Source organism: Mixophyes fleayi, chromosome 11 (assembly GCF_038048845.1).
Source record: "Mixophyes fleayi isolate aMixFle1 chromosome 11, aMixFle1.hap1, whole genome shotgun sequence".
In the NCBI taxonomy this organism is placed as follows: Eukaryota; Metazoa; Chordata; class Amphibia; order Anura; family Limnodynastidae; genus Mixophyes; species Mixophyes fleayi.
In genome coordinates this window covers 94,090,657-94,102,643 of record NC_134412.1, presented here as the reverse complement: position 1 = coordinate 94,102,643, position 11,987 = coordinate 94,090,657, and the positions used below count along the sequence as shown (strand labels likewise).

Sequence of the window (11,987 nt, the reverse complement as noted above, 5' to 3'; positions counted from 1 at the left end):
AAGTACAGTTGCTTTTATCAAGGTACTTGTCTAGGCAATGCCGTAAAAAATGAGATACAGGATGTGCCAAGCTGGTACACATGGTTGAGCAAACGAACCAACTGGTGCAGCAAGAGTTAAACATGAACCTGGTATCTTCAGGAATGTTTCAAGTAAACAAAACATTTCTGACAGAAAAATACACTATTTGTTATTAAAATAAAGTACACAATGTTTACATTACAAATATATATGCTTTATCAAAAAAGTTACAATATAAAAATAAGCCCAATGAATAATTGGAAAGTAAAAAATATCATCATGTCACAGAAATAGAAGTTTCCTTCCCTCTGCCATTAAAGGACGCGAAGAGGTCTGGCATAGACCGGTTCCAAAATATGGTACACAAGAACCAGGAAGACGCCGCAAAGGAAAATCAGACTCGCAACGGACATCAGGACATAGCGGCCAATGAAGAACGTGTCCACAATCTAGAAAACACAGAACACAAGAGATTAATGAGACTGCAGGGTAACATTTTGGAACAGAAATGCTTTCAACTAGACAGAGCATTATTATACTATAATATAGATTTAGTCCAGATGCAACATTTTATGATTCTAATGTACATAGGTTTAAACCACATGTAAAACACACAAGCATTAATTATTATGATTATTATGCTACATACAGTTGTAGGTCAGACGGAACACACAAGCATTATTATTATTATTATTATAATACTGCACACAGGTATAGGTCAGACGGAAAACACAAGCATTAATTATTATTGTTACCCACAGGTATAGGTCAGACGGAAAACACAAGCATTAATTAATAATTATTATTACCCACAGGTATAGGTCAGACGCAAAACACAAGCATTAATTATTATTATCACCCACAGGTATAGGTCAGACGGAAAACACAAGCATTAATTAATTATTACCCACAGGTATAGGTCAGACGGAAAACACAATCATTAATTATTAATTATTATTATTACCCACAGGTATAGGTCAGACGGAACACACAAGCATTATTATTATTATTATTATACTGCACACAGGTATAGGTCAGACGGAAAACACAATCATTAATTATTATTATTACCCACAGGTATAGGTCAGACGGAAAACACAATCATTAATTATTAATTATTATTATTACCCACAGGTATAGGTCAGACGGAACACACAAGCATTATTATTATTATTATACTGCACACAGGTATAGGACAGACGGAAAACACAAGCATTATTATTATTATTATTATTATTATTATTATTATTATTATTATCATCATCCACAGGTATAGGTCTGACGGAAAACACAAGCATTAATTATTAATTATTATTATTACCCACAGGTATAGGTCAGACGGAACACACAAGCATTATTATTATTATTATTATACTGCACACAGGTATAGGTCAGACGGAACACACAAGCATTATTATTATTATACTGCACACAGGTATAGGTCAGACGCAAAACACAAGCATTAATTATTATTATTATTATTATCACCCACAGGTATAGGTCAGACGGAAAACACAAGCATTAATTATTATTATTACCCACAGGTATAGGTCAGACGGAACACACAAGCATTTATTATTATTACCCACAGGTATAGGTCAGACGGAACACACAAGCATTATTATTATTATTATTATTATTACCCACAGGTATAGGTCAGACGGAAAACACAAGCATTAATTATTATTATTATTATTATTATTATTATTATTATTACCCACAGGTATAGGTCAGACGGAACACACAAGCATTATTATTATACTGCACACAGGTATAGGTCAGACGGAAAACACAAGCATTAATTATTAATTATTATTATTACCCACAGGTATAGGTCAGACGGAACACACAAGCATTTATTATTAATTATTATTATTATTATTACCCACAGGTATAGGTCAGACGGAAAACACAAGCATTATTATTATTATTATACTGCACACAGGTATAGGTCAGACGGAACACACAAGCATTAATTATTAATTATTATTATTACCCACAGGTATAGGTCAGACGGAAAACACAAGCATTATTATTATTATTATTATTATTATTATTATTATTATTATTATACTGCACACAGGTATAGGTCAGACGGAACACACAAGCATTATTATTATTATACTGCACACAGGTATAGGTCAGACGGAAAACACAAGCATTAATTATTAATTATTATTATTACCCACAGGTATAGGTCAGACGGAACACACAAGCATTAATTATTATTATTATTACCCACAGGTATAGGTCAGACGGAACACACAAGCATTATTATTATTATTATACTGCACACAGGTATAGGACAGACGGAAAACACAAGCATTATTATTATTATTATTATTATTATTATCATCATCATCCACAGGTATAGGTCTGACGGAAAACACAAGCATTAATTATTAATTATTATTATTACCCACAGGTATAGGTCAGACGGAACACACAAGCATTAATTATTATTACCCACAGGTATAGGTCAGACGGAACACACAAGCATTATTATTATTATTATTATTATTATTATTATTATTACCCACAGGTATAGGTCTGACGGAAAACACAAGCATTATTATTATTATTATTATTATACTGCACACAGGTATAGGTCAGACGGAAAACACAAGCATTAAATTATTATTATTATTATTATTATGCACACAGGTATAGGTCAGACGGAACACACAAGCATTATTATTATTATTATTATTATTATACTGCACACAGGTATAGGTCAGACGGAAAACACAAGCATTAAATTATTATTATTATTATCACCCACAGGCAGTGCTTTTTTTCCCATTGAACGCTGGGAACGGCGTTCCGGCACCTTTTTTTTAACTTTTTTTTTTCTCTGCGGTGCTGCTACAGTGCAGCACTGTGTGTGTGTGTGTGTGTGTGTGTGTGTGTGTGTGTGTGTGTGTGTGTGTGTGTGTCCCCGTCCTGCTTCCGTCGGCCGGAAGCAGCGATCGAACTAAGAAGAGTGAAAAGAAGTATGCAAAGAAGGTAAGTAATACTGACTACAGAAAGCGGGAAGGGGCGAAAGTAGAAGAAGGCTACAAAATAGAGGGGGAGCAGAAAGAAGGCTACAGAATAGAGGGGGAGCAGAAAGAAGGCTACAGAATAGAGGGGGAGCAGAAAGAAGGCTACAGAATAGAGGGGGAGCAGAAAGAAGGCTACAGAATAGAGGGGGAGCAGAAAGAAGGCTACAGAATAAAGGGGGAGCAGAAAGAGTGCTACAGAAAAAGGAGGGAGGTGGAAAGAGAGGGCCACAAAAAAACCAGGGTGCAGAATAGGGGTGAGAATAGCTAGCGGCCATATGTGAGAAAAGTTGGTAGGCAGCCGCAGCAGGGGACATGTCAGTGTGTAACAGATGAGTGATGTCCAGTTATGTTTGTTTTATTAAATTAACATATGGGGCCTCCCCTCTAGATATCCAACCAGGAGGAGGTAGGAGTTATTATTTTTATTTTACAATTGTCAAGTGTGTGAGGGGCAAGGAAGGGAGTGTGTGTGTGTGTGTGTGTGTGTGTGTGTGTGTGCGCACACATTTTTTTCATAAAAGATTAATAAGACGTGAGTTCCGGCACCTTTTTTTTTTTTACAAAAAAAGCACTACCCACAGGTATAGGTCAGACGGAACACACAAGCATTATTTATTATTATTATTATTATTATTATACTGCACACTGGTATAGGTCAGACGGAACACACAAGCATTATTATTATTATCATTATTATTATTATTATTTATACTGCACACAGGTATAGGTCAGACAAGCATTATATTATACTGTATACAGATGTAGGTCAGAACACACAAGCATAGTTATTACTCTGCATACATGGGTAGATCAGATATAATACCAGAACAATGGCCTAAATCCCACCTTTGGCAGACAATTATTTTCTCTAGATATAAAGAGAAAACAAATATTAAGCTATGGGGAGAATATAAGAAATCTCTTGTCCCTTAGACCCTGCTCCAACCCACCTCCTCTGATCTCTCTCCGTTGATGGTTGCCAGCACCTAGCCCAACTACTGGCATCTTCCCTTAAGCCTTCAAGTAACAGTCACTCGACCAGCCTCGCTCTCCAAATACCTACTACCGTTCCTTTCTTCTCAAACAGTTGGTCTACAGCCAGTGAACACACAATCTTTCACTGTTCACACGCTCATTGACCCTTTACAATTGGGCTTCTGTCTTCTCCACTCCACAAGACTGGCCTTACTAAGGTAACAAATGATCTACTCTGGTCCCTGCTGTTGTTCCATGATCTCTCTGCTGCTTTAGACATAGATGACCACGCTCTCCTCAACACCCTTCACTCTTTTGGCCTTTGCGGCACAGTCCATTCATGGCTTACATACCTCTCCGATCATTCCTCCGGGGTCTCTTCCTCTATCTGTGCCCCAAGGTTTTGTTCTTGGCCCATTGCATTTCTCCCTTTACACTTCCTCTCTTTTACCTCATTCACTCGTTTGGCTTCCAGTATCAAGTCTATACCGATGGCACACTAAACTACCTTTCCACTCCTGACCTCTCTCCACTTGCACGTGACCAGCTGTCTCTTAACCATCTCCACTTGGATGGCAGAATGGTACCTTAAACTCAACATACCCAAAACTTAGCTGGTTATCTTTTCACCATCCATTGTCACGTCCCCTCCTCCCGTTTCGGTTAGTGTGCATGGGTAACAAGAAAGGGTCACATTAACAATTCTGTCTAGTGGGCATCATCAACTCCAGCTCAACTTCCCTCCCCAAATTCAGTCCCTTGCGCAATTCTGTCGTTCTCACCTTTGCAACAATGGTAAGATTAGCCTTTCCCTCGCTATGGATGTCCCAAAGACCATTGTCCACACTCTAGTCATCTTCTCCCTCTCTGGCTTGCCCGAGAGTAGTATGTTCCCCCTGTAATCTGTCCTGAATGCGGAGTCACTTCTTATCTTCATCTCCGCACGGTCCTCTTCCGCTCTGCTTCTCCACTGGCTGGTCATTCGATGCAGAATACAATTCAAGCTGCTTACCCTCAACTATAGCGCCCTCTTTAATACCTCCACTATTCTATCTCCGACTTTATCAAGAAATACCCCTGTACACTCCCAGTCCATTCTGCTGATGACTGTCGCCTTCTCTCCTTATTTCCACCACCTCACACTCCCACCCTGTCTGACTCGACCCAAACGTCTCAAACTCCCTCACCTCTCCACGTCCAATTCTAAGACGGCTTCCTCATGCTCCACTTACCCATTCCACTCATTTCCCACTACCCCATTGTCTGTTAGTTTCCTCTCCCCTCCAGTGTTAGCCCTAATGAGCAGTCCCCTCTATCTCCCGTCATCACCTCCTTGTCTTCTTGTAAAGATTTCTTCACATTCCAAGTTGTCTTCTGCTATTGTTATTTATCTGTATTATGTTCTGTTTGTGTATTGCTGACTGTACGGCGCTGCTGAATCTGTGGCAGCTCAGATAGACAATGATGTTATCTAATTAACCTAATTCTTGTCTAGAGAGTATAAGTGCATATACTCTGTATACGGTATATAATACATCTCCCTATTCAGCATAGGTTACAGTATGCATACCAAGCCCCAGTGCCAATATATGGTATGACCGTTTACTAAGCACTGGTCTATTATACAGTAGGTGAATATAAATGTACATACAGTATATTGACAAATACACAGAGCTGGCCCTAATGTATCGTATGACAATATATTGATCAGTGTTGGTGCCAATTTATTTTTAGGACCGTATAATCCTTATTGATTGTTACCAGTGACAGTAGAAATTCTCCATCCATTGCAGAAGGATGAAATAAATTGGAGAAGAGGCCAAAGAATAGTAATTGTTAAGCTGGCAGACTTGAAACAAGTGTGAAGATAAGAGGTGATATCCTGTGCTGTGAGCTGGCTCCAGGGACAGGCCAACATGCTGCTACAACAAGAAAGGTCAGCCTGAGTAGTCTGTATTAAGTCTGACCTCGGCCTCAGCACAGAACGAGTCCCTGGTGGATGACAGGTTTGTCCGCACGACTAGCTTGGCTTTTTAATTAGCCAATTAGTGGACCTTCAGTGCATAAAAGTTATGTATTATTGATAGGCTATAGAGCTCTGCTTGGAAGGGGGAGGCTAACACCAATCTTCTAATTAGCTCGCACACAAGCGCAGCAGCTGGGAGATAGATCTATCTGTTGTACAATGATCGGTAATAACGCAGAGTGTGATCACAGCAATCTCAGGAACGTCCCCCATGTGCAGCGTGAGAACTGCAGAAACACAGGGTGACGTATGGAACACGCCAAGAACATGTTAAACGTATGAAGATACCGTGTTGTGCAACACAAATTATACATTTAGAGAATAAATCCTTCAGAATTTAGTGCGAGCATTATACAATCTAAGAGGCTCCGGATACAGCAGGTCATGAAGGATACTCACCCTTATCCCAGGTTGTACATTGAGGGACTGTGTAGTAGATTATGTAAAGATGCTGAATGCCAAATAAATTAAGCTGATAGAGGATACTGGCTTATATTAAAATGGTGGTAAATGTATGCATTATAATTATATATAATAAACAAAGTGATACTTCAGCAGATGTGAATGAAGGAGGAGCAATGGCAAGAGGAGGACCTTAAAGCATACTTGCCAACTGTTCCTCGTTGGCTTGAGGGAGATCCCGCGGAAGGTGGGTGTGCGGGGGCGGGGCTTAACAACTCACATCATTTTGGCTATGATGTAATATTTGCGTCATTAAGCCCCCTCCCCCCCATCACTTATCTATTGCGGGGACGAGAACCGGGAGGTTGCCCTGCTCTCCCGGGAGGTCTCCCAGAAATGCGAGAGAGTAGGCAACTATGCTTAAAGAAAGCAGCTAATGAATCTCTAGAGACTGAAGTGTTTTTACTTTTCTGTCTCCATTACTGAAGTCATGTTGTCTTACCTGTCAGTCTTTGATTAAATCTTGGTCTCCATAAAAATGGCCACCTCCATAGGCATCAATACTTGGACATAGGACTCAGTTTCTGAACTGTGTCATCATGCCACAGATGGCGAAGCCAACCACGTCTTGTACGGGCTCAGCATCAGGGAGAATGCCAGACTCTTCAGGGAGTGAGGGAGATCACCCCTATTTCAGGGAGTCTCCCTGACATTCAGGGAGAGTTGGCAAGTATGCTTTAAAGTGAAAGTCTCATAAGCGGCGGGACAGACGGGGCGCAGACAAAGGGCGGCGGGACAGACGGGGCGCAGACAAAGGGCGGCGGGACAGACGGGGCGCAGACAAAGGGCGGCGGGACAGACGGGGGGCAGACAAAGGGCGGCGGGACAGACGGGGGGCAGACAAAGGGCGGCGGGACAGACGGGGGGCAGACAAAGGGCGGCGGGACAGACGGGGCGCAGACAAAGGGCGGCGGGACAGACGGGGCGCAGACAAAGGGCGGCGGGACAGACGGGGGGCAGACAAAGGGCGGCGGGACAGACGGGGGGCAGACAAAGGGCGGCGGGACAGACGGGGGGCAGACAAAGGGCGGCGGGACAGACGGGGCGCAGACAAAGGGCGGCGGGACAGACGGGGCGCAGACAAAGGGCGGCGGGACAATCACAACATTACAATCTACAACAGAATTAATGTTAATGATGTAATGTAATTTTTTCCAGAAATCTTTAGCATTTCTGTCCTTGTTAAGTTTTCTGTTCATGTAATTTTAATGGAACTTAGATGGCAACTAAGAACTTTCCCCGAATTAAGATCCATTCACCATAAAGCAGACCAGTCGCCTACACTCAGCAGCTGGCAGCCCCTTAATTCAATAGGAAGCAGCCACTCATTAATCCATGAGGACACTGTCTTAGTGCATGGCTACCGTCTGATACTGGAGCTTGAAGTGAGTGAGACTGAAGTGTCGCCTCCTCTCCAGAGGAGTCTCGGACTGATCAAACTGGTGGGATATTGATGAGGCTGAGAATTAACTCACTGGGAGAGATGAATAGTGTTCAGTATCTGACTGATCTCCATCCTTAACTTTGTAAATATAGAAACATAGAATTTGTCTGCAGCTAAGATCCGCTTTGCCCATCTAGTCTGGCCATTTTTTAACCTATGGTAACCTCCAACCCTATTTAATTCTTATTTCTATTTAAGGATACCCTTATATCTATCCTAAGCATGTTTACATTGCTCTACTGTATCAGCCTCTACCACCTCTGATGGAGGCTATTCCACTTATCCACTACCCTTTCTGTGACATAGTTTATCCTCACATTTCCTCTGAACCTACTTCCCCCCCAGTGTCAGTACATGTCCTTGTGTTCTAATACTTCTCTTCCTTTGTAGAATGTTTCCCTCCTGCACCTTGATATATATATATATATATATATATATATATATATTATATATATATATATATATATATATATATATATATATATATATATATATATATATCTATATATCTCTCTATCTATCTATATATCTCTCTATCTATCTATCTATCTCATGTCCCCCTCTCCCTTCTCTGCTCCAAACTACTCATATTAAGTTATTTTAGTCTTTCCGGGTAAGTTTTGTGCTGTAGGCCATGCACCATTTTAGTTGCCCTTCTTTGTACAGTCTGTAATGTATTTATATCCTTCTAGAGATATGGCCTCCAGAACTGAACACAGTATCTAGATGAGGCCGTACCAATGACCTATACAGTGGTATTATTACTTCTTTCTGCTACTGATTCCTCTACCTATACAACCAAGCATCTGACTTACCTTACTTATTGCTTTGTTACATTACTTACCTGCCTGTATGTCACCTGAAATAGTGACTACTAGATCCCATTCATACACAGTAGTTTCTAGTAGAGTGCTGTTAATACCAGTAATAGTAATAAAGACAAACTGGGGAATATTTTCCACTATATAAAATATTGTTCATCTGTCTCTAAATTTCAAACAAAAAGCAACAACATTAAATAAAAATTACAACAAAACAAAAAACATGAAATACCTGAACCTCCTTTATAGGTGAGGGAGTTCTGCTCTCACGTGGAAAATACACCATAATAATTGTGATGATCGCAGCCATGAAGACCAGGACACCGCTGGCCAATCTGGACGGGAACAGAAACAGTTTCAAGCAGTGGAACAAGAGGTAAAATACAGGTTTAGGGTCATGGATTATACGTGTGCAGGTGATTGATTACATGTCATTATCACTAACACAACAGTGGTGCGACAGTGATACAATGCGACAGTGAGGATTTGTGTTAAAATCTGATTTACCTTTAATATAAGCTTTTATACATAGGGAGACAATACAAGTGGGTTTTTCCCCAAATCCCATCCCAATAACAGTACTCTGGTGAGGGACCGTCACCATTTACTCTATTTAGCATGGTCCTGGCACACATATATCTGGTACCTCTGCTGATCATACTACAGAGAACCAGGCAGGGCCGAAGTGAACGGTCTCAGCAGCTATTACTGACAGCCTTACAGCCCTGTATCATTCATTGCAGTATTTTTTGAACAAAATCTACATTACAGCAATTTGAGATTATTATGGGTTTAGAGATCTATATTTGCTGAAAGAAATCATCACGAAATAAGGGACCATAATGGCCTAGGCTGTGGTACCCCCAGTGAGAGAACACTTGGTGGGCACTAGTTGCACAGCCGTGATTACTTACCGTGCTGCTGCAGACGCTCGGTACATAAGGATGCACAACACCAGCGTTACCACCCAAATTACAGCGATCAAACACACTCCTGGGCCCACGCCGAGCACTGTGATGGCCATTCTACAGGACAGAGATGAACAGGATTTCATTTCATGTGCCCCGTACTGTAGCATAACACTAACATTACTCAAAGTTGTACCAGTCTTGGACACATTAAAATGAAAAGTGAACTTAAATATTACTGTATTATTAATGAACATATTATGTTCTATATAACTGGTGATATCCGATTCCCTTGCCCTTATCTTGGTATTATTTTGTGCACACATTTCCTGAAGAACATCTAGCCAAAGTATTGTATTTAAGATTGTAAAGAGACCAAGAAGCAATTTCATATATCACCACTAGATGGCATACACAGTATTAGAAACCTATAACAAGCTGTTTCTATAGGGGTCTACAGACATGCACTTCCAGCATCTCCATAGCTCAGGTCAACACAGTCCCACTCACACCTCCGTCAACAGCTTATTCATTTAACCACTTGGTAAGATCTGCGCTGACTCGCTGTGGTGAGAAGAACTTGGTCAGTGCTGGGCGAGAAGACATTAGTGACAGATCTGAAACACATAACATTTATAGCACCTCTAACAAATTGTGAGATATACAGCAAACGTTGGCAGATACCTGGAGACAGTATCTGGGAGGCAGCTGCCGGGTGGGATCACACAATATCCCAGGTATGGGTCACACGAAAGGCAGAGCTCACAGACTAGAGAATTAGTGTGATAATATTTATAGTTCTCTGCTCAGAACACAATGTTACCAACCAGTGTTCTCCCAAGAAATATTTGCCAGCCGGGTGGCATTAAGGAGCAGCCGGGTGGGGGCAGTGTAATACTTTGCAATAATAATGAAAAATGTTGGAGGTTATTGCCCACACCTGCCAGGACTGGTCAGACTGGGGGTCAGTGGTCTAACACACACAGCTGGCTGTAGTGCTCACCTAGTGCTTGTCCTAATAGGAGAAACAATGGTTTATATTATTAGAGGCTCCAAGAGCCGTCTGTCAAGTAAAAACAGCCGGGTGGAGCACCCGGGAAATAGGTGCTGGGGACAACACTGCCAAACATGTCCCTGATAACTTCAAAACACAAGGGACCTCCAGGAGCAGATCACAGGCTCAACCCCTCAATGGCTGCTAGGAAGCAGGCAGCACCGATGTAACCCATTGTAGCTCACATATTTTTACTAATGTAACAGTATACCGAACACAGCACCGATTCATGTAATACAGCACACACTCATGCAATAATACAGCATACCGCACACAGCACGGACTCATGTAATACAGCATCAACTCATGTAATACACATAACTTACTGTACACATAGTCATGACCAAAAATAATGTCCTCTTGTAGTTTCTTATAACAACCATTCCTTAGAGAATTGATGAAATTCAAAAATGTTTTGGTTTTCACACACACTATATATTATAAATATATATATTATTATCGTTTATTTATAAGGCGCCACAAGGTTTCCGCAGTGCCGTACACAATACAAACAATGGACAGTACAGGAAATAACAGTACAATACAATAAACGAGTAGTACCAACACTTCAGAGGCTCCAGGCAAGGCAAGTGAGTGGAGGTTGGAGCAGAAGAGAAGGTAGCTCATACGAGCTTACATCCTATAGGGAGGGTAGACATATGACAGGCACAGAGGATGTCGGAGGAGGGGAGCAAGCGCTCCCCTCTACTGAGGAGAGTGAGCATGGAGAGAGGGTTAGGTGGAAGGCTGGTAGGCAATGCGGAAGAGATGAGTTTTGAGTGCCCGTTTGAAGGAGCACAGGTTAGGTGACAAACGGATGGACCGTGGGAGGTCATTCCAGTGCAGGGGGGCAGCTCGGGAGAAGTCTTGAATTCTGGAGTGGGATGAGGTGATCAGAGTGGAGGAGAGGCGACGGTCATTGGCTGAACGCAGGGGCCGGGCAGTAGTGTGGATGGAGAGGAGATTGGAGATGTAAGGGGCAGTGGAGTGGGAGAGAGCCTTGTATGTGAGGGTAAGAAGTTTAAAAAGGATTCTGTAAGGGAAAGGGAGCCAGTGTAGGGCAAGGCAGAGAGGGGAGGCAGAAGAGGAGCGGCGAGAAAGGAAGATAAGCCTCGCAGCCGCATTGAGTATAGAACGAAGGGGGGCGAGGCGAGAGCGGGGGAGGCCGGTGAGGAGAAGGTTACAGTAGTCCAGCCGGGAAATGATAAGTGCGTGGATAATAGTTTTGGATG

General features: G+C 41.7%; 1 protein-coding gene across 4 annotated transcripts in view; it reads right to left on the bottom strand.

Moving 5' to 3' along the window:
• Positions 1-213: 213 nt before the first annotated feature.
• Positions 214-11,987, bottom strand: part of TMEM218 (transmembrane protein 218) — a 44,046-nt gene continuing 32,272 nt past the window's right edge. For all 4 annotated transcript variants that reach the window (XM_075190373.1, XM_075190376.1, XM_075190374.1 and 1 more), the window contains exons 2-4: positions 9,708-9,818; positions 9,026-9,128; positions 214-470 (exon numbers count right to left, since the gene is read on the bottom strand). In XM_075190373.1, coding sequence (XP_075046474.1) covers positions 336-470; positions 9,026-9,128; positions 9,708-9,818 — 349 coding nt within the window. In that variant the 3' untranslated portion in view covers positions 214-335. The remainder of the gene's footprint in view (positions 471-9,025; positions 9,129-9,707; positions 9,819-11,987) is intronic.